The following is a 20,614-nucleotide window of genomic DNA, read 5'->3' as shown; positions in this document are numbered from 1 at the left end:
CTTCCCTGAATCAGAAACGTTCCCCTACCTCCCCACCCCAACGCTGGAAGCCCAGTTCAAAGGCCTTTTCCGCCCTAACCGGTGTGGCTTGGTTGGCTGGGTGTGGTACCTCGAAGCAAAAAGGTCTGTGGTTCCATTCCCAGTCGGGGCACATGCCCGGGTTGTGGGCCAGGTCCCTGGCTGGGGGCGTGTGAGAGGCACCTGATCAATGTCTCCCTCCCACACACTGATGTTTCTATCTCCCTCCCTTCCCCTCTCTCTGAAAGTAAATACAATTTAAACAATCAAAAAGGAAGGCCTTTTCCCAGACTCCTTAGCCTCCACCTGTGGCAGCTGCCTTCCTTCACCACCTGCTATACCGTGCTGGGGGGGTGGTGCCCTGAGCCCTGCCCAGCGGAGCCCTCCACAGGGTGGGCAGCGACGGACATCGCCCACGGGGGCTGCAGGGCAGGACTCAGGGAAAAGGAAGTTGCCCAGCGGCCTTGGCTGGGTAGCTCCATTGGTTAGAGTGTCATCCAGATTCTCCAGGGCTGCGGGGTTAATCCCCAGTCAGGGCACACGCAGGGGCAGGGACCACCCAATGCATGCATCAATAAGAGGAATGGCAATCGGTCTCTCTCTCTCTCAAATCAATACACAGGTTTAAAAAGAAAAAGGAGGTCGACCAGAGTCTCTTGGGAGACAAGAGGCCTGCAGCTAGCGGGGGGCAGTGCGAGGCCAGGGGGAGGCCACAGCCAGAGAAGGCTGAGGGCCTACAGGTTCGCTGCGGCCCGAGGGCAGCGGTGCCCGTGTGTCCACATGCGTCCTCAGCACCGCGCCTGGCAGGCTGCGGTGCTCACTCAGACCAAACTCAGGCACCTCCTCCCGCTCCCCTGGGCAGTGGGCAGAAGACCCGTCTGCTTCCGCAGGGTGGGAGGAAGAGGGGGAGTGGGAGCCTCCGCCCCCACCCCGGAGAGGGCTGGCCCTGGACGCCTGCTGTGGCAGTCAGGGGCAGGGGGGGGGGGTGCCTGGCACCAGCAAGACCCTGCTCCCTCGGGCCCCAGCCCCAGGGTGGCTGGGAATGGCCACTGGGCACAAAAGAGTCTGACACAGCCGAGGAGTCAGGCACCATTTTTTTATAAAAACGCATAGTCTCATTTTTCCACTTTAAAATCACATTCAAAAATCGGCAAAGAAACGCCCCAGGGAGTGAGCAGATGGGGGGTGAGCCGACCCAGCCCCTGGGGGAGAAGGCTCGACACCACGGACGGCAGCGCGACGGGCACGAGGGGGCATGCGGTGGGCGAGGGGGCGCCCTGTGGGCGGTGGCACTGACGGGACACGGGGCGGGGGGCCGGGCAGCCCGGGGGGCACACTGGCCGGCCTGCGGTGGCGAGGGCTGGCCCGCCGGGCCCCTCCCGCTGTGCCGCCGGGCCACCCAGGCCACCCAGGCTGGCCCCTGTGGTCCTGGAGGACAGGGCCTCGCCCGGTCCGGGGACAGAGGGGCCTCGGGGCCAGGCTGGACCAGGGTGGCGCAACCCGCAGTTGCCTTTCTGTGGTCCCTGAGCCCGGGCGCTTGGGGCGGGCGGAAGCGCGGGGCTGTGGCGGCAGCAGCAGGTGCTGCCACCACCGACGCCACCCTCCTGGCGCAGCCCCAGCGTCCGGGGAAGGTGGGAATGAAGGCCGCCAGTGACACGGGGACTCTCCCCAGTGAGGGGACAGGGGTCCGAGTCACCGCGGTGGCCCCAGGGGCAGGGAGACAAGGACTGCTCCTCCAACCGGCCGGAGGCAGGACGGTCGGTGCAGGGCTGTGTCCCTGTCACGGGGGGGGGGGGGGGGGGGTCGGGGTGGGGAGAGTCAGGCAGTCTTCCCGTGCTGCACCTCCCCGGGGGCGGGGACCCCGAGCCACGTCACCGTGCCACGGGTGCGGGCACAGCCCGTGGGGCCTGACGCAGCACTGTCCCCAGGAAGGGGCAGGGGCTGCTGGGGGCTGCTGCTCCCCCCACCCCTGCCCACGGGAAGACGCTGGGGGCGGGCACCCCCTGGGCAGCAGGGCCGAGGGTGGCTGGAGGGTGGCTGGGCTGGCGGCGGCAGGAGCCGAGGCAAGCGGGCCCCTCCCCGGGGGCTGGGGCCACAGGAAATCACAATAATTACAAAATAAAACCTTTTCCGCTTTGCGGGAAGACAAATAATAAAAATTCGACAAAATAAATTAGAGGTTTATAAAAGGCGGGCGGGCGGGGGTCAGAGGCCGTTGGCGCTGCCGCGCTGGACCAGCGGCACCTTGCTCAGCTCCACCACGGGCGAGCGGGCCTTGTTCTTCATCTTGGGCACGCGCTGCACCAGCTGCTGGGCCTCGCGGTAGGCGTCACGCAGCTCCTTCTTCCACTGGACCAGCTCCGGGTCGCTCTGCGCACGACGTGCCCGGGGGTCCGTCAGGCGGGGCGCCCGGGCCGCGCCGGCCCCACGCCGTCCCCACGCCACCCCTGCCCGAGAGCCTCCCACACCCCCACTCACGTCGCACTGCAGGACGAACTGTTTCCCGCTGCGGATCTTGAGAAGCAGGCACTTCCGCTCCTTGATCTGCGTCTCCTCCACCGACTGGATCTCCTCCATGGTCAGCAGGCTCTGCTGCAGGGCGGGGGGGTGTGAGGGCGCAGGACAGGCCCGGCCAGCCCCAGCCCGCCCCAGCCCGCCCTGGCCCCACGGCCCCCCTGGCCCGGCTCCTTACCGGGGCCTCGCCCTCGCCCCGCCACTCCAGCCGGTTGGGGAACAGGTAGAAGTACCGCCGCTGCCACTGGGTCAGGAAGGGGTTGCCCATCTTGGACATGTAGCCGTGCATGATGCAGTCCTTGCCCAGGGCGTAGTCTGCCGCGCGAGAGAGAGCGAGAGAGGCCCCGCCCGGGTTGGAATCCTGGTCAGGCTGGTCCCCGGCCGGGACCTTGCCCGGGTTCCCGAAACCCGAGCCTGTCTCTCCTCTCTAACGTGGGCAGTGGGCACCCACGCCAGCCACACGCCCTCACCTTCCTCGTGGCCCAGCTGCTTGTTTTTGGTTTTCTTGCGGGCCTCCAGCCGGTCCGTCTCCGCGTTGATGGTGTCGAAGACAGTCTCGGCCACCTCCTGCTGCCACCGCTCGGAGATGGTGAGGGGGAAGTTGCGGTAGAGCTCCTGGTCGCTGTCCAGTAACTGCACCGTGGGGACGGGGCAGGGACATTTGTCACCACGGGCCCCCGGCAGGACGATCTGGTCCACCCCCAGGGACATGTGGGGATGAGGAGCCTGAGGCCCAGCAGCTGCCAGGGCTGGCCGAAGGGTTTCACCCGGGCAGAGGAGGGGGACATGGAGGCGCCACGGCCGGGCTCAGGGCTCAGGCCCAAGGATAGGCGTGGCCGGTACCTTGATCCCTTTCGTGTCCTCCTCGTCAAAGGAGCCGATGTCGAAGGCGTCGGCGGCGTTCACCTCCCCGCGCGGGGGGATCAGCGGGGGCGGGTACTGCGAGAGCACAGGGCCGGGCGTCGGCGCGGGCCCGGCCGGGGCTCAGCGCGCCCCACCAGCCCTGGCCCCCACCGTTACCTTCTGCAAGAAGACCATCTGCCAGTCCAGGGAGCGGAAGAAGGGGCTCTCCTTCACCTCCTGGGCCCTGTGGGGGGGGGGGGGGGGGGGGGGAGACCCGGGTCATCTGGGCAGGGGCCGTGTCTGGCTGTGGGGCAGGCGGCCCCAGCGGACTCCCGGCTCGGCCACTTTCCGGCGGTGCAACCCTGGGCAAGTTCCCTAAACCTGAGTCTGTTTCCTCATCTCCGGGCGGGGGAGGATAGGAGTTCCCGCGCCGCGGGGCTGCTGTGAGCGTTAGTGTTGTACGTCTTGCGACATCGCGCCTGGCACTTAGTAAATGTTTAATAAACACGAAAAGCTGCTGTCATCATCATTATCACCGCATCTCTGTTACGAGGGCCTCTCTCCGGAAGCCAGTCTCCAGCTGGCTCCAGCAGCTGCACCCCGAGGACGCCGGACGCAGAGCTGGCTGCGCCCCAACCTGCGAGTTCCTCAAAGGCGCAGCCCCAGCAGCCCCACCCCCGCCCCCCACCCCGCAGGGTCCCGGAGGCTGCAGCACGCTGCCCGCCCAGCGCTCACCCTCGGCCCTGGCAGCCCAGCCTCCGGTGGACATCCCTCTGCAGGAGCCCCTCCAGCAAGGAGCGGAGTTCGGGGGAGAAGGAGTCCGGCAGCTCCACGGCCTGTGGGGAGGGGGAGGGGAGGGGGAGTGAGGCGCTCATTAGCAGGGGCCGAGGAAGAGCAGAGGAGAGGCAGGCCCCGCGTCTGAACTGCTGTCCTCGGCCATGTTTGCTCTGACAGCACAGGGTGGGGCAGGGGGGGCCTACAGGATAGGAGGCTGGAGAGGGGATGGGCAGCCTGAGGTCGCTGCTGGTGGGAACCAAGCGTGCACGACCCATACCCACGGGGGCTCCAGCCCCACTGCGGCCCGCTGGGGACCCCCCACCCCCGTTCGCCGGGCAGCGGCCCCCCACTCACCATGGTCAGCGTCATGCGGTCGATCTCGTGCTTGTCTTTGGTCTTGTGCTGCCGGAACGGACTGTGCCTGGGCGAGAGAGGCCAAGGCTCAGGTCACAGGGCAGGAACAGGGAAACTGAGGCAGGCAGCATCAACGATCCTTGTCCAAAGCCAGGGGTGGTGCCCTTCCTAAAGCCCAGGCAGCCGTGGGCTCCTCCCCCGGCCTCCGACCAGGGCTGGGGCAGAGCTGCTCCGTCCAGTCCTGCCCGCCTGCCCACCCGCTCGGGGTGGCCTGCTCACCCCCGGAGCAGCTTGAAGAGCATGCAGCCCAGGGAGAACCAGTCGGCGCTGCTGTCGTAGGCCACGCCCTTCTGCAGCACCTCCGGCGCCATGTACCCGTGGGTGCCTCTGTGGAAGTAGAGAGGCCGTGAGCAGGTACGGCAGACGGTGTGTGTGTATGGGGGGCCAGCGGGGGGCCGGGCACTCACACGCTGGCGTGGGGCTTCTTCTTGGAGAAGTCGCAGGCCAGGCCCAGGTCCGAGATGCGCACGTGGCCGTGCTCGTCCAGCAGGATGTTGGCGGGCTGCGGGGTGGGGGGGGACGCCCGTGAGTGGGACAGCGCCCAGCCAGGCGAGACGCCTTCGGGGTCTGCTGCCTTCACTCCAGAGGGTGACGGGTGTCCAGGCCCCAGGCCCCCGGCGGGGTCTTGACCTCCTCCCCTCAATCACACACAGTGTGAATCTGGAAGACGGCTCGGTGGGCAGGAGGGCGCAGCGGGGAGGAAGGCCACGCCCCCGGCCGGGTGGAGGGGGCAGCCTGGTGCCCAGAGCGGAGGGGCGGGCCGAGGCTCACCTTCAGGTCCCTGTAGACCACGAAGCGGTTGTGCATGTGCTCCAGGCCCAGGATGATCTCCGCCGCGTAGAAGCGCATGTCGGCCTCGGAGAAGACCCCGTGCTGCGACAGGTGGTAGTGCAGGTCCCCACCTGCAGGGGGCAGCGCTCAGCACTGGCCCCAGTCCCCACCATGGCCCACCCCCGCCACTGCCCCATGTGCACCCAGGGCCGGAATGCCCGCTCACCGTTCATGAGATCCAGGATGAAGCTGAGCTTGTCCGGCGTGTGGAAGGCGTACGACATGCAGACGATGAACGGGCAGTCCTGGTGGGGGGGGGCGGGACGGGGCGGGGGGAGGGGTCAGCTGAGGCGCAGCCCCAGGTCCCAGGGCCCAAGGCGCCCGGGGGCGGAGGGCCGGCCACCCCAGCTCACCCCAGTGCTGACAAGGGACAGCATGATGCGCTCGTTCAGGGCCAGGGTCTCCCCCTGCTTCATCTTGATGCGCTTCTTGTCCAGACACTTCATGGCGTACCTGAGGGGGCGGGGGTCAGGGGTCAAGTCCAGAGGCACCTGCAGTGCAGGGCCCAAGGCTGCTCTGGGGCCCAGGGCTAGGGGGTGGAGCGAGTCCTCGGGGCTCCTACGGGACAGAGTGGACACCCCAACAAGCTTATGACATGCGGAGGCAGAGCGAGGGCAGGAGGAAGGGCTGGGGGCTAGGGGCTGGGGGCTCCGGGGAGAAGCGGCACAAGCACAGACGGGGGAGGGGACGGTGGTGCGGGACCAACAGCGGGCACATGTCCCTTTGCAGAGACCTGCCCACTCAGACCCCTGCCACCTGCACCCTGGGGCCCCCGGAGCTCTCCCATGGGCACTAGTGGCTTTGGGGCACCCCCGGGGCCCTCCCTCCCCTCTGGCATCCCACCCAACGCGGCCAAGTGGGTGCTCACATCTTGCCCGTGTCGGCCTTCCGGCACCCGTAGACCTCGCCGAAGCCCCCTCGGCCGATGATGCGGTGCACGCTGAAGTCGTTCATGGTCAGCTGCGGGGGTGGCAACGGCCGGGGTCACTGCCGGCTGCCCGGGCCCCTCTCCCAGGGCCGCCCTCACCACAGACGTACCTGCCTCGAGCCATGCCCGTAGGGGGCCCAGCCCTGACCCCACAGCCACCCCCCGGGGGTCGAAGGGCAGACGCCCGCCCCAACCTGCCCAGCCCCAGGGCCCGGCTCCCACACCCACCCAGCCCACTCACGTGGATGTTGAGTTCTACGTTCTTCCACTGGCAAAACCGTGTGAACTTATCGCTGGAAGAGAAGAACTTGGCCTCAGGCGAGTTTCAGAAAGGGGAATAGTGCCAGGTGCGACCTGCCCCACTCCACCGCCATTCCCTGGGGGGGGGGGGGGGTCCTGAGCCCCGGTGTCCTCTTCTGGGACTGCCCAGGAGCGCGGCCACCCCAAGCTGGGCCCCGATCCCGAGCGCCAGCCGGGCGGGGCCTGGCCAGCTGTGCCGGGCTCCCTGCCGGGGGCAGGTAAGCCTGGAGAGGAGGTCTTCCGGCCCGACTCAGACTTCCTGCCACCGCGACACCGACGGTGCTCACCGCACCCCTGCTTGCACGCCCCCAGCGACGCGGCGCTCACTCCCCGTGAAGCCCCCACACCCTGGCTGGGGAGCTGGGATCCTAAGAAAACTGTTCCTTACTGCGAGCTGAGATCTGCCCACGATTCCCACCCACTGGGTGGGTTCTGGCCATAAGGGTGGGGGGCAGGGGGACGGCGTGTCCTTTGGTGTCTGCCCCTACCACCACCCGATGCTTCTTGGCCCAGAGATGCCCAGCAGGGTGCCAGGCAGAGGAAAGGGCTCACGGGTGGTCCCTCGGTCCCTGGAGAATCCCCTGGGACAGGCCTGGTGCTGAGACAGGACGGACCAGGCGATGGGGAGCCCCCGCACTGGGGCCTAGAGCAGGGGCTTCTCCCTGCACAGCACCCACACCCCTCCTCAGGGCGGCCTCTTCCTGCCCCCTCTCCCGAGTGCGCCCCGCTCTCACCTCTCGATGAACTTCTGGAACACGTCCCCCCGGAGGTTCTGACAGATCTCTTCGATGTAGGGCTGCGGGGGGGTGGGGGGGGAGGGGAGGGGGGAGGCGGAGGTTGTGACTGTGCCCGAGGCGGAGCCCATCGGCCCTGTGGCCGGGGCCCACGGTGACCCAGGCTGGGCCGGGAGGCGGGGGGAATGCACACAGCACACACCTGGAAGAGATCCGGAGGCACCTGCCTCTTCGCCAGGTGGCCCTGGACGTGCTCGATGGCACTTTTCGAGAAGGGCTGGAGAAGACAGAGGCGGCTGTGAGCCCTCTGCAGGGTCCTCCCGCCCCCTCCCGGCGCCCGGGACGCCCCGGGCGGGCAGGCAGGGCGGGCGCACTCACGTGCGAGCAGGCCAGCAGCTCCTTCATGATGTACATGTCGAAGATCTCCCGGCTGCAGGTCAGGCGCTCCTCCTCCGTCTCCAGCTTCTCGTATCTCTTGATCTGGGGGACGAGATCCCCGAGGGTGACCCTGGGCCCCGCAGAGCCCAGGGGAGCCACCACCAAGCACCCCACAGAGCCAACGGGAGCAGCCCCACCACCTCGTGCCCCCTCTGCAGGCAGAGCACGGCTGGCCTCACCTCCTCATAGAACTCCACCAGGGGCTTGGCCTCCTCCAGGTGTTTCAGGCAGAAGTCCCGGAAGAGCAGGTAGCCTGCAAACAAGCTCAGGGTCACACTGGCCACACCGCCGCAGGGGCGTCCCGTCACCGAGGGTGGGGCGGGCTGGGCAGAGCTGCCCGAGGAGGGGACGGAGGCGGTCTCTGCCCCGGGCAGGGGCTGGGCAAGACGGTGTGGGAGGCTGCCGCCCACGGAAGACCCTTGGGCGCGGGGCCGGGGTGCCTGCACCTGCACCCCTCCCGGACTCTGCTCCCTCAGGTGGTGGCCGGGAAGCGGCAGGGGCCAGGGTGAGGCCTAGGCTGGGGGTAGGCTCTGGCGCCCGGGCCCCCTGCCCTCTCACTGCAGTCCGGGGGGAACAAAGGTGGCCTGTGAGGGGCGCCCCCTCTCCCTGGACCCCTCGGCCCCCGCCGTCATCTGGCTGCTTTACACGGCAGCCCCGAGAAACAGGCAGACAGGGAGTTCCGATCCAGTTGGGGAAACTGAGGCTCAGGGGGGTGTGGTGGGCGGGTGTTACGTGGCAGCCATGAGAACGTGGGGCTCATCGACCCCGTGGCAGGTCCTGGGAAGGGCGGGCTGGGGAGTGGGGCCGGAAAGGGCATGGGCCCCGGGGGAGGAGAGAGGTGACACGGGCGGCGGCGGGGCTCACAGAAGACCCCGAGGGGCCCGGTCTCACCCCTCCCAGGGACTGGGCGCCTGAGGCCTGGCCCTGATCAGAGCAGGGGTGGGCCCCGCACCCTCCAGCCCAACCTGGGAGACCAGCTAGCGCGGGGCGGTTCTCTAGGCCTCTTTGGGGGCACTGACCCCACGGCCCAGGCACCTCTGCAGAGTGTGTGGCCATCGCTTCTGGAGGACTGGCGCCTGAGTGACTGGTGACAGGGCTTCCAGGGGGGACAAGGGGCCTTCCCACAGGCCCGGGGAGCGGGGCTCCTGAGCAGCAGGTCCCAGGTGAGGGCACCGGCAGGCTCAGGGAGGTAAAGCAATGTGCCCGAGCTCACACAGCACAAGCAGGGGACCCGAGGGGCGTGCCTCCTTACACACGGCTCCCCAAGCCTGACCTCCAGGCCAGGCTGCACCAGGCCAGGCTTCTCCCCTCCCAGAGCTGAGACCCGTTCTCTGGAAAGCAGGCTGGAGAACCAGAGCCGTGTGCGGCTGCAGCCGGCTTCCCTGAGAGCTGCCCCGGCTGTGCCCTAGGCCAGGTCCCCACTCTAAGACGACAGGCCCTGGAGGACCGGGCCAGCCCTAGCCAGCTGCTCACGACGGAGAGTGCCCACGGGGGCTGGGTGGCCGACCACAGCGAGGCGGGCGCCACAGGAAGAGCCCCGCCCCTTCCTGTCAGCTCTACCAGCCGTGCCTGCGCCAAGGGGAAGCTGCAACTCTCAAAAACAAAAACCCCAAAGGAGGAACTTCCCCGGTGGCCCTGGAAGACTGCTGGGCTCCCTCCCCTTCACAGGGCTCCCTGGGCCGACAGCCAGGGGCTGGGCGGCACGGCCCTGCTGTCACCCAAGGGCTCGCTGGCCGTCCCGCCCCAGTGGATGGCACGGGAGGGGGCACACCTCCGGGCAGCCAGCCTCAGGGTCCTCCTGCCTCCACACCCCTGTCCTTGGGGCCGGCGAGGCCCTCGCTGGACTCACCCAGCTTCTGGGAGAAGATCTTCTCAAAGGTCACCTCGCCCCGGTCCTCCAGGTACTTCTGCATGACACTGCGGATGCTGGAAGACAGAGGGGCCGTGGTGACCCGCCACCCCCACGATGCCTGTCGGGCCTCCGGGCCCTAGCTCCCTGGAAGGCCACTGCCTTCTCCCCCCGAGTCCAGAGTGGCCACGGGCCCTGCCGGCGGGGGTCACTGTTCCCTCCAGGAAAGTCTCACCAGAGGGACCCGAGGGAGCCTCTGTGTGCCCCCGGAGGCTCTGCGCCCCAAAGCTAGGGTGGCCAGCCAGCAGGTGGCCGCTCAGGAGTGCGGTCCCTCATGCTGGCTTTGGGGACCTGGCCAAACCTCTGAAGCCGGGCCTCCCCCACCAGCAGGTGACGGGCGGCCCGTCCCGGCCGTGGGAGCCGCAGCGAGAGGCGCACGCGTCACAACCCGGGCGAACCCTGAAAGCGCTCTGCTGGGTGAGAAAGAGTCGCCACGGGCCGCTCGGCGTATGGTTTCATTCACATGGCGTGTCCAGAACAGGCGCACCCACAGAGGCAGGGAGCAGATCGGGGGAGCCAGGGGCTGGGGCAGGAGGGGCTGCTCATGGACGCGAGTCTCCCTCCGGGCAGGTGCGGGGACCGCGGGACCTCGCGGTGGCGGGGAGAGCTGCGCAGCACGGCGAGTGTGCCGAAACCTACTTGCCTGCAGCCTTTACGGCGACAAATGTTATGTTACAGGGACTACGCCTCGACTTCTTTCCTTGTTTTTTTTTTTTTAAGATTTTATTTATTTATTTTTTAGAGAGGGAAGGGAGGGAGAAAGAGAGAGGGAGAAACATCAATGTGTGGTTGCTGGTGGTCATGGCCTGCAACCCAGGCATGTGCCCTGACTGGGAATCAAACCTGCGACACTTTGGTTTGCAGCCCGCGCTCAATCCACTGAGCCACACCAGCCAGGTACACCTCAACTTTTAAAAACAATTTAAAAAAACAAAAACAAACCCAAGCCTCAGTTCTGGGGTCCCCCGCACCTGCCCCTGGGCTGTAGCAGTGGTGGGAGGGGGTGGAGCCCAGACCCACGCTCCCGCCCACCTGTCCCACGGCCACCACCACCGGCCACCACCACCGAGCGCTGCCTGGGGAAGTGACACGGGCCCCTCTGGTTCATGACTCACACACACCTTTCTGTCCCCTCCCCCCGCCCCCGGGCCACTTGCCGTCCAGCCCTGCAGGCCTGCCTGTCGTGGTGGCCAGCGGCAGTCACATCCGGCCCTCGCTGGGCCGGGCCCCTGAGGGAGACTCCTGGCCGCCCGCCCTGAGGGCCACACTGGCAGTCACACCTGGCACCGCGCGAGGCTCCCGTGACCCTCGGGGACTGGGGAGAACGAGCGGTCCGGGCTCTGGGCCCACCCCTCTCAGAGCCCAGCAGGGGGCCCTGGCCCCCGGGGCCCGCTGTCCACCACCCACCGGAAGGCACGGTGCCCTGTAACCCTGTCCTCCAGGCAGGCCCTCCCGGGGCACGAGTCCTGCTTCTGTGACATCGGACAGCCTGCGCCAGAGCCCGAGTGGGACCCGGTCGGTCCGAGGAGACTCGGGAAGGGAGGGATGTCCCGGCCGTCGGGGCAGGCTCTGTGGGGAGGGCAGGACAAGCGCCCACAGGACGTCAGCAGGTGGTGCAGCCCAGGGCAGGTGGGCAGACTGAGGACGGTGGGGAGGGGAGGCCCAGGCCAGGGAGGGGCAAGGAGCTGTGTGGGGAGCTGTGTGCGGGGCGGGGGGGGGGGCACACGACCCACTGGGCAGAGAACAGCCGGGCAGGGGGTGTGCTGACCGGCCCCTCTGGGTGGACCCGCTGGGGGAAGCGCAGGGACCTGAAGACGCCAGGCAGGAGGGAGAGAAAGAAGCAGGCGGCCGGAGGGCCCCGGCTGCCGGCGGATGGAAGGAGGTGCCCACGGCCAGCTGGAAGGCGGCCGTGCGCCGGTAGAGCCTGCCCAGCCGCGGGGCCTGGGCTCGGAGGAAGGGTGCTCCTGCCCTTTCCCACTCAGCACTTTCCTTCTGAGATGGGCTGGCCCAGGCCCCGGCCTCCCTAGGCCTCTGCCCGTGTTTGAGCCGTGCTCGGAAAAGCCACGTCAGAGAACGCAGGGGCAGACGGAGCTCGGGAGAGGAGGCCCGATCCCAAGTCCCGGGGCGCCGTGGTCACAGCGGGAGCTGGAAAACTCCGTGGAAGGAGCACAGAGCCCCCCTGCCTGGGGACCGGGGGCCTCGGGCCACAGCCCGAGCGGGGCTCCGGGGCTCCCAGCTCTGCCAGGGCAGCTCAGAGCCTCCTGTTCAGACACTGGGACAGCCCAGGGGTGACGGGGCCAAGCTCGGTGGGAAGGCCAGTCCGAGGCGGCGAAGGCTCACAGGGCGGCGAGACTAGGTGGCTGGGAGTCCGGGGTGTGGACCCAGGCACCCCGAAAAGGCCAAGTGCTTGGACTTCTCCAGGGAGGGGCAACGGGGAGGGGGGCCCTTATCGGCCCTTGGTCCAGCCCTCCCTGGACCAAGGGCTCCCCACGTCAGCCCCCCGATTCCTGTGGGAAGGGGATGAGAAAGAGCAGCCAAGGGAACATGTATCACAGGACGACGGTCCTCCCGGAGGCGCCCAGTGAGACGGGGGGCAGGGGTGCTCGGCGGGGGGGGGGAAGGGGGGGAGCATGCAGACAGGAAACGCAGGTGGCAGGCAGAGCGACTCCAGCCTGTCCCTGTGACCCCTCCACGGCCCCTGCAATGGTCACTTCGAAGCCCTCCTGAGCCCCAAACTCGCTTCCTGGGAACGGGCAAGACGGGGCGCCAGCTCCGCAAAGGAGACGCCACGGGAGTGGGGGAGCCGCCCCGCCCCGCCCCGAGACTCGGTGGCCCTGCGGAGCAGCCGAGAACCACACGCACCGAGGTGCCCACTTGAGCGTCCCTGGCAGCCAGGCCCCCCGTCACCCCCCCGCCCCCGCAGGAGCCTGCACGGGAGGCCGCAGCATTCTCCCCAGCCCGTGGCACTTCACTGTCTTCCTTAAAAAGAAGAAAATGTTTTCTAAATAAAACACACATGCCCCCCCCCCCCCCCCCCGCCAGCCAAACACACGGTCAGACTCGGCAGAGCCCTTGCAGGGAAGGCCCCCAAAGCGACAGCACTGGGCTTTCCTGTCATCTGCCCCCCAACCCCGGGCTGGCGGCCGAGGCAGCGGGCAGGTGCGGAGAACCTGTTGTGGGGGGGCGCTCCTGCCAGGGCGGCAAGCGCAGGCTGGCACGGGAGGCAGTGACGGCCTCCCCGCGCTGGGTCGCCTTCGTCTCCAGCACCTGCTCCCTGATCCCGGCAGAGTCTGGGGCGGTGGGGGCCCAGAGCCGCAATCCTGAGCCCAGTAAGTCAGCAACCCCGCGACAGGAGCAGGTGGCCCCCGGGCCAACCTTGGGGGGGTCAAGAGAGCCAGGTGCTGCACCTTCCCCGCCGGGAGCACCTGAAGGTTCCCGCAGGTGCGGGCTGGGGGCGGGCCTCGGGCTGCCTGTGCTCTCCCGGTGGGTGGTCGAGGGGCGCCCAGGTCTGGTCCCAGATGGCTCCTCCCCCTCCTCCCTCCCCAGAGGCCAGGCAGGTCACCCACATTAAATGTCCAGTTTCCTCATTCGTGAAATGAGGATGTCAACAAAGCGCTGAGTTGTCCCCACCGTGCCGGCCATTTAAAGGGCCCGAGAGGGCACGGTGGCAGCGCCCCCTGGGAGGGAGCCCCCCCGCTGGGGCCCGCAGCCTGCACTTCCTTCCCGACCGTGACCATGACCGTAACGAGCTGCTACTGTGTTGTCGGGGTCTCGGTCCCGCACCGGCCGTGTTCTCGGAGAGGGGGCCCTGACCGGGGCCCGGCCCAGGAGCGCAGCCTGAGCCACGCACGTGGCTGCTGCACGGCTCTGCTCACACCGGCCTCGCACACTCATGCTGCCCGGCCTGGGGGCGCCAGCGGAGGCCAATGCCTGCCCCGCCACAGCACAGAGGGCCCCTCGGCAGGAGGCCCGCCCCACAGTGGCAGGGAGCTGACCGGCCCGGCCACCTGCCCAGCCTGGCCACCTGCAGCCAGGGCTGTTCACACCGGCTCCAGCTGCTCCAAGGAGCAGGCCCAGCCTGACACGGGGGGGGGGGGGGGGGGCATTTCCTCCCTCTCAGCCCAGAGTGCGGGTTGGGGTGATGGGTCGGCAGGCAGGGAGGTGGGGGGTGAGAACTTCCGGCACCTTCTGGCACCACGTGGTTCACAGGAAGAGCAAAAAGCCCTGGCTCTGCAGTGCGGCGGCCTGGAGGGCTGCTCTGGGCCTCGCAGGTGACTCCCGTGCCGGGTCACAGCCGGTGGCCGACGAGGGCTGGGAGGGACTGCAGGGGGGGCCAGAGGCAAGCACACCCAGGCAGACGGTGAGGGAATCAAGGCTCAGAGGAGCCGGCGGCTCGCCCAGAGCCCCACATGGCACGCGTGGCCAGAACACCACCGCCCCCCCGCCCCGAGAAAGGGCCTCGCACCAGGCGGGAGCCTCCCCTTGACCTCTGCGGCGGAGCGGGGTGCAGAGTCTCAGGGGGCCCTGGCTGGTGACCTGCCAGCGGCTGTGGGCTGCAGGTGGCATCTCTCCTGGGAGCCCGGAAGGCCGGGGGCAGCTCTGGCTGGCACCTGGCGGGCCAGGTCCACGGTCCCTGTGCACCTGTGCGACAGGGACGACGGAGCCTTGAAATCCCAGGACCACCGTGCAAGCCGGCGTGGGGGCCGGGGCAGCCAGGCCGGAACTGCCGTGCTCTGGGAGGTGACAGTTCACCAGCCAGCGGAGGGGCGGCGAGGGCACTCCTCTGTGGTGTTTCCAGGAAACCTGGCACCACGGTGGAAGTGCAAGGAGGAAGTCCCCTGGGGCTTCTTATAAATATTTCTCAATGACTCTCCCTAGGGCCACCAGGGCCCTCAGAGCTCGCGGATGGGGCACGCACACCAAATGGCAAAGACTGACTGAGACAGCCAGGTGTGGCGGGGGGTGGGGGGGGCCCAGCCGGGGAGGGAGGACACCCAGCAGCAGGCACCTCGCACGCAGGCCCGGCACGAATGCCTGGTCTGCAGCAGCCGGGTTCCCAGCGGCACCGGGTCACGGAGCAGCTTGTGGCGTGTGCGGGAAGAGGTGCTCTGGTGGCCTTGTCACGTGCCACAGCCTCCCCACGAATGTGACACAAGCACCACACCCTGCAACTCACTCTGGTGGCATTGGGATGCACCAGCAACACAGCTCCAGGGCGCCGTGGCCCCCGGGCTGCCCTCCCTGGACCCAGGACGGCCCCTGACCCAGAGAACTGCCCCTCGGGGGACAGAGCCGCCCACCCCACGTGCTGCCCACACCAGGAAACCCTCCCTGGAGCCGGGCTCCCCTGCCCGCGAGGACCCTGCAGGGAAGGCACGCTGCAGTTTGAGGGCTGCCGCCCAACACCTCTGTGTCCCTACTTGAAACAGCTTCGCGACAGCCTGAATGTAACTCCGTCCTCAGGATGAGCATGGGACGCGGCCCCTTGGGGCTGCAGGAGAGTGGGAAGGGCCACAGGAAGAAAGGGCAGGTGTGACGGAGCTCATGTGCTCCCCAAAGACTCTCTCGGGCCATGGCTGCTATTTGGTCCAAGGCCTGAGCATCCCCTGGCCACGTGACGGCAGCCCGAACCCCTTGCCCAGGTGCTCAGCCCCTCGACAGGGCGGACCTGGGCGCCCGCCCGGGGCAGGAGGGACCGCCGGCTGCAGGGTGCGCCTGCACCGACGTCACCGGCCACTCGCCAGTGGGGACCGATCGGGTGTCCATAGGAGACATTATTCCGGGGCTGACAGCGCCCAGACTCCCCACACCGATTCCAGCCTGCCTGGGATGCTTGCGTCCCGCAGTCCCCGGGCAAGCGGGCAGATGAGCGACTTCACAGCACAAACATCGACACCGCGGTGCTGGGGAGAAGGGAACAGATGGGAGAAGACAGCCCAGAGACCCACGGCTGGCTGGGGAGCGCAGGGGCTTCCAGGGCCCGCAGGGGAGACTGCCGGGAGGGAGGACGGTCTTGTTTTCCAGGGCAGGCGGGTGGGGGAGAGGGCTGCCACCGGAGTGGAAAGCTCTGGATTAGGAGTCAAGGCTGGTGATGGAGACGCGGAGGGAGGAGTTGGGGGGAGCCGTCCCCTGCACCCCTTCCCCCCACACATCGAGGGCAGGAAGTCCTGGAGGCCAAGCGTTCGCAGGAACGAAGCAGCGGCGACGGCAGAGGAAGAGTGCGGTCCGGTCCGGGAGACGGGGAAGCCAGGAGAGGGCAGGAGGAAGGAAATCCACGTGGGGGAGGGACCAGGAAGGAGCCAAGAAAATGGGAGGCTGCAAGAGGCACCCGGCTGTGACAATCTGCTGCTGGGACTGCCGCTGTCACCGGGGAGGGCAGGGGGACCTCCTGGGACCGCCCGAGCCGGGCTCCTCAGCCAGGAGCCCAGAGATTAATTACGCAAGGCCTCCAAGGTCATATTAAGCAAACGACGATAATTACAGGACGGCGGTGGCTGCTGCTGAGAAGGCGGGGAGCGAGCAGCCCCTTTGGGGAAAGGCGCAGCCTGCGGACCCGGAGAGGCCACCAGGGAAGGTGCAGCTCCTCGCTTTTCCGAGACGGAGGCCGAGGCAGGCTCGGCCAGGAAGAGGGATGAGTCTGGGTCCCACCGAGCTGGCACCGCAGCGGGATGAGGAGCCGGGTCTCCTGTCTTCCAGCGGCGGAGAGACGGGTCAGTTTTCTCTGATTCTACAGGGTGACAGAGCGAAGGCCCCCCGTGACCAACAGCTCTCGCTCCCCAGCCGTGAGAAGTCAGAGCGGTGATGACAGAGCTGGGCACAGGCACGCCACCACCCGGGCACCGGCCACAGGGGGGCTGCCAAGAAGGACCACCTTGCAGGTGGGAGCAACTCCACACGGCGTCCCCTCACGGACAAGCCACAGCCTTTCTCCTGGACCCTGCCCTTGTGTGCGAGGGGACGACGCGGCCCCGAGTGCAGAGCCGCCTCCTCTAGACACAGCCGATGGGGCGGGGGCTGGCCCGTGGACCAGGCCGGCTGACAGCGCTGGACGCTGCCCTGCTGCCTCCCCAGCCCCGTGGCTCCCTAGAGAAGGGGTGCTGGCCGGCGCATCCCAGAAAACGTGGGCGAGGGGAGAGCAGAGCTGTGGAGGGGTGTGCGGAGGAAAAGGAACCACAGCCGGGAAGAGCACCTGGGAGTCCAGCAGCCCCAGTTCAGGTTCCAGTCCCCCCTCCCCCACCCCATCACCAAATCTCCTCTCTCTGAGCCTTCGTGGCTTCGACTATTAAATAGAAGAATATCACCTGCTGTGCCTGCTTCCCACAGCCATGAAAAGGATAAATGGAGTGAAAAGCACTTTGCAAACTGGGAAGTGCCAGGCAACCATACAGTCATAATGACTCTCCGGGGCAAGAGGCGTCCGACCTGCTGGGTGTGGGAAGCGGAGAGCGAAGGCCAGCGTGTCCTCGGGTGCAGGGGGCCTGGGCTCCGGGGGCAGCTCAGGGCTGCCGCTCGGAGCAGCTCGGGCTCCTCCCGGCCTCGGCCCACCACAGGTCACTCACTGCCTAGAGCCTCTGGTCCGTCTCACAGAAGTGGGCAGTACACCCAGCACCATGCTACTGGCGGGTGACCCCGTACACGCCCCCATGACCCCGGGACCCCAGTCTCCTGCCTAAAGCCCCCCACGGCCGCCCTGGCGTCGGACACGGCACTGAGCTGGCGGCTCTCCAGCAGCTGCTACAGGCAAGGCGTGGTGGCCTTGCCAACTTCACATGTCGGCTTTTGGATCAACTGAGATGACAGATGTCAAAATAAATAATAAATTATTACAGTTTCCACCGCCACCCCTATCACCGCCATCGCTGCCGCAGATGGTAAAGAGGACAGGGGAAGAGGAACATCTCGTTTCTCGGGGTGCTGACACCTGCAGAGCCAGCCCAAGGTGGGGCCCCTTCGGGAGCAATGCATGCTGGGGAGAGATTGCCCAAAGGCAGCGAGTTCCAGAAAAGGCCCCGCCTCACGCAGCTTTGCAGAACTCCGACCTGCCCTGCCGGGGGGTCTTGAGGTCTCGGCCAGCGAGGAGAACCGTTGCAAGCCCCGGAGGCCAACTCCCCCGTTTCCTCCCTCGTGGCTTTGTCATTTCTGAACTCGTTTTTGTTCCAACTGTCACTGCTCCCTGGACAGCCCCCAGCTGACAGTCAGTCTGGTTCCTGTTTTGAGAAATCTGATTGCAAATGTCTAGAAAAAAAAAAAAAAGGGCCCTAACGGCCTGTTCGGAAAGCAGACCGACTTTCCTCTCCCAGGCCCGGCGTCCAGTCAACCCGAAACCCAGCGAGCAGGCCCCGAGGAAGACACGGCGGGCCACGGCACGGGACCCTGTGCGGCTCTGGGCCCTGCGTCAAGGACTCGGGGCGCTGCACAGTCACAGCCTTATGCCTCACCATCCACATTTCACAGACGAGAAAATCGAGGCCCACAAACAAGAAGGGACCTGCCCAAAGTCACATGATAAGACCACGACAGCTAGGACAGGCCCAGGCTCCTGGGCTGCCCGGGACCAGCATGCCAGCTCTCGGGCAGGTATGGGGGAGTTGCTGAGACTGGCCTCGCCAGGTGACATGAGAAGTCGTAGTGGGCACGCGGCTCCCACAGGTGCAGAGCAGCCAGGCCCCAGCCACAGTGACGGGAGAAACGTGGGACTGGGAGCCGGAAGCCCTGATCTGGTAGCCAGGCACCACCCTGGAGTACCTGTGACCCAGAGCAGGCCACTCACCTCTGGGGCTTCAGGTGCCCCACCTGTTCCGACGGGCCAAAACCACACCCGTCCCACCTGTCCGTGGGTGGCCCCGAGGCTCAAACACAGGGAAAACGCTCTCGGAGCCACAACACGCCGGACAAGCCTCAGTTACCACCCGTATCCCGTACACTCCCGCTCTTACATCCTGCATGCAGCTTAAACTTTGATACCAGGTCTGATGACATCAGTTGTCTCACAGAGAGGTGGCAGCGCGGTCCAGCTGCTGCAGGGGTGCTGCGATGTCCCCAGCAGGCAGCACCACAGGGGACCACATGCAGGGCCCACCAGAGGAGGGGAGAGGGGCAGTGGGGGGCTTCCTCCACGGGGCTGAGGCACGCACCACACCCTGCTCCCCACCACACCGACCCCCAAAGCCAGGGACCCATAGGAGGGTGGGGAAGACTTCTGTCTCCCCCAAATCTCACACAAGTGTCCACCGGAAGGGGCTGAGAGTGGACACAGAGGAACCCGGAGGGGAGACGGGCTGGATGTAGGGGCAGCAGAATGATGGGCAATACTGTCAGGCCGGGGAGATGGTAGGAGGCGGAGGAGGGGGCTGTAGAGGGACCAAGGGCTGCCCGGAGGAGGATGGAGGGCGCGCGGGGCTCCTCCGGGAGAAGGCAGAGACGAGGGCCAGGCGGAGTGCGGGAGGGCACCGGGAGGCCGAGCGGTGGGGCAGGGGGCACTGAGGCTGGTCGGGCGGCAGCCGGGGCCGGAAAGCCCTGGCGTTGGGGCGCTCGAGGGTCAGGTGCACGGGGCCTGGGTCGCAGGGGTCAGGTCAGGGCTGCCGGACCCGGAGCGGTGGCTGGGGCAGAGGGGGTCACGGGACAGCGCCCGGGGGATCTGGGGTTGCGGCGTCCGCGCGCCGGGGCGCCCGGCCGAGGAGCCGGCGGCCGGCTTACCTGGGCTCGGGCAGCAGGATCTTCTTGCTGGCGCGCGCGGCCGGCGTGGCCTTGCTCTTCTCCATGGCCATCAGGTAGCTCACGTCGGCCAGCACCGCCTCCAGGTCCGCCATCTTGGCGGCGGCGGCGGCCTCTCCCGCCGCTCAGCTCCGCTCCGCTCCGCTCGCCTCGGCGCGCTCGGCCCGGCCCGGCCGCTCCGTCGGCCTCGGGCGCCGCCGCCCGCCCGGCCCCGCTCGGCGCCCGCGGCTCCGCTCGCCGCGGCTCACAGGCGGCGCCGCCCCATGGCGCCGGCTCGGGCCCGGCCCCGGCTCGCTCCGCTCCCGCCGGGACTGCAGTCGGGCCGCCGCCGCCGCCGCCGCCGCCGCCGCCCGCGCCCCGGAGCCGCAGCCGCCTCCGGCCCCGCCTGCCGCGCACAGCGCCAGCGAGCCCGCGAGGGGCCGGACGGGCGGGCGGCGGCGCCCCCTGGAGGCCGCGCGGGCTGCACCCGGCCTGACCCCCCGCGGCCACGCAGACCCCATCTCAGACCCGTCCCACCCCGGACCCCAACCCCGGGCGGGCGAGACCCACCGCCCTTTCCCAGACCCGGGGCGCAACGGAAGAAAACGCTGCACTCAGACCTTGACCCCCTCGATCCGATCGCAACTCGGATCCCGGACTCGGCAATAGACCACGGCCCTTACCAGACCCGGCACTTCAGAACATGACCCCAGGGACTTGGGTCGCAGACCCTGACTACAGTCCCTGACTCCCTGATCTTGGACGCAGTGCGCGACCTGACACCAGCCCTGGGTAACATGGTGACCCCAGACTCCAAGCAGGATCCAGGCCCTAGACCTTGAATCCAGCTCCAGACCTCAGGCTCTGGGTCACAACCGTGGGTCCCCCAACTCCACAGCCAGACCCTGACACTGGCAGCAGACCCCAGATCTCCACCAGGATCCCACATCAAGATTTCGGACCATGACCTCAAACACTGATCGTGGTCTCCATCTCATCCTGGTTATTGACCCTCCAACCTTGATTCCAACCCCAGACCCAGACCACTGTCGAGACCGTTAACCCTGGACTTGGAGGAAGAGCTCAGACCCGGTCTCGGACCAGCAACACCAGATCGGGGTCCTAGACCCAACGCCAAGAACCCGGCACCGGGACCTCCAACCAGGACCCAGGCTGAACTTAGAACCCTCCGCAGGTCACCACGAACCTGGCACC

At 67.7% G+C, this 20,614-nt stretch overlaps 1 protein-coding gene across 1 annotated transcript; it reads right to left on the bottom strand.

Annotated features, from left to right (window-relative positions):
• Nucleotides 1–1,100: 1,100 nt before the first annotated feature.
• Nucleotides 1,101–19,751, bottom strand: GRK2 (G protein-coupled receptor kinase 2). Its single transcript, XM_028516313.2, has 21 exons — nucleotides 19,403–19,751; nucleotides 9,647–9,723; nucleotides 7,977–8,050; nucleotides 7,738–7,839; nucleotides 7,562–7,636; nucleotides 7,360–7,421; nucleotides 6,567–6,618; nucleotides 6,266–6,357; nucleotides 5,751–5,850; nucleotides 5,564–5,642; nucleotides 5,338–5,468; nucleotides 4,974–5,068; nucleotides 4,786–4,893; nucleotides 4,507–4,573; nucleotides 4,111–4,211; nucleotides 3,553–3,619; nucleotides 3,376–3,471; nucleotides 3,003–3,165; nucleotides 2,711–2,847; nucleotides 2,497–2,610; nucleotides 1,101–2,388 (listed from the first exon to the last, which is right to left on the bottom strand). The coding sequence occupies exons 1-21, from the start codon at nucleotides 19,513–19,515 to the stop codon at nucleotides 2,224–2,226; spliced, it is 2,070 nt and encodes a 689-aa protein (XP_028372114.1). The 5' UTR covers nucleotides 19,516–19,751; the 3' UTR covers nucleotides 1,101–2,223.
• Nucleotides 19,752–20,614: the final 863 nt, after the last annotated feature.

Source organism: Phyllostomus discolor, chromosome 6, assembly GCF_004126475.2.
Source record: "Phyllostomus discolor isolate MPI-MPIP mPhyDis1 chromosome 6, mPhyDis1.pri.v3, whole genome shotgun sequence".
Classification (NCBI taxonomy): Eukaryota; Metazoa; Chordata; class Mammalia; order Chiroptera; family Phyllostomidae; genus Phyllostomus; species Phyllostomus discolor.
This window is presented reverse-complemented; position numbering and strand designations above follow the sequence as displayed.

Bases quoted from the DNA above. Each gene is read 5' to 3' on its own strand.
- GRK2 (XM_028516313.2), bottom strand. From the start codon at position 19,515: ATGGCGGACCTGGAGGCGGTGCTGGCCGACGTGAGCTACCTGATGGCC. The intron at 5,069-5,337 runs GTGAGCCTCGGC...CCCACCCCGCAG, and splicing joins TGGTCTACAGGGACCTGAAG to CCCGCCAACATCCTGCTGGA. The intron at 2,848-3,002 runs GTGAGGGCGTGT...CTCGCGCGGCAG, and splicing joins GCAGCTGGGCCACGAGGAAG to ACTACGCCCTGGGCAAGGAC.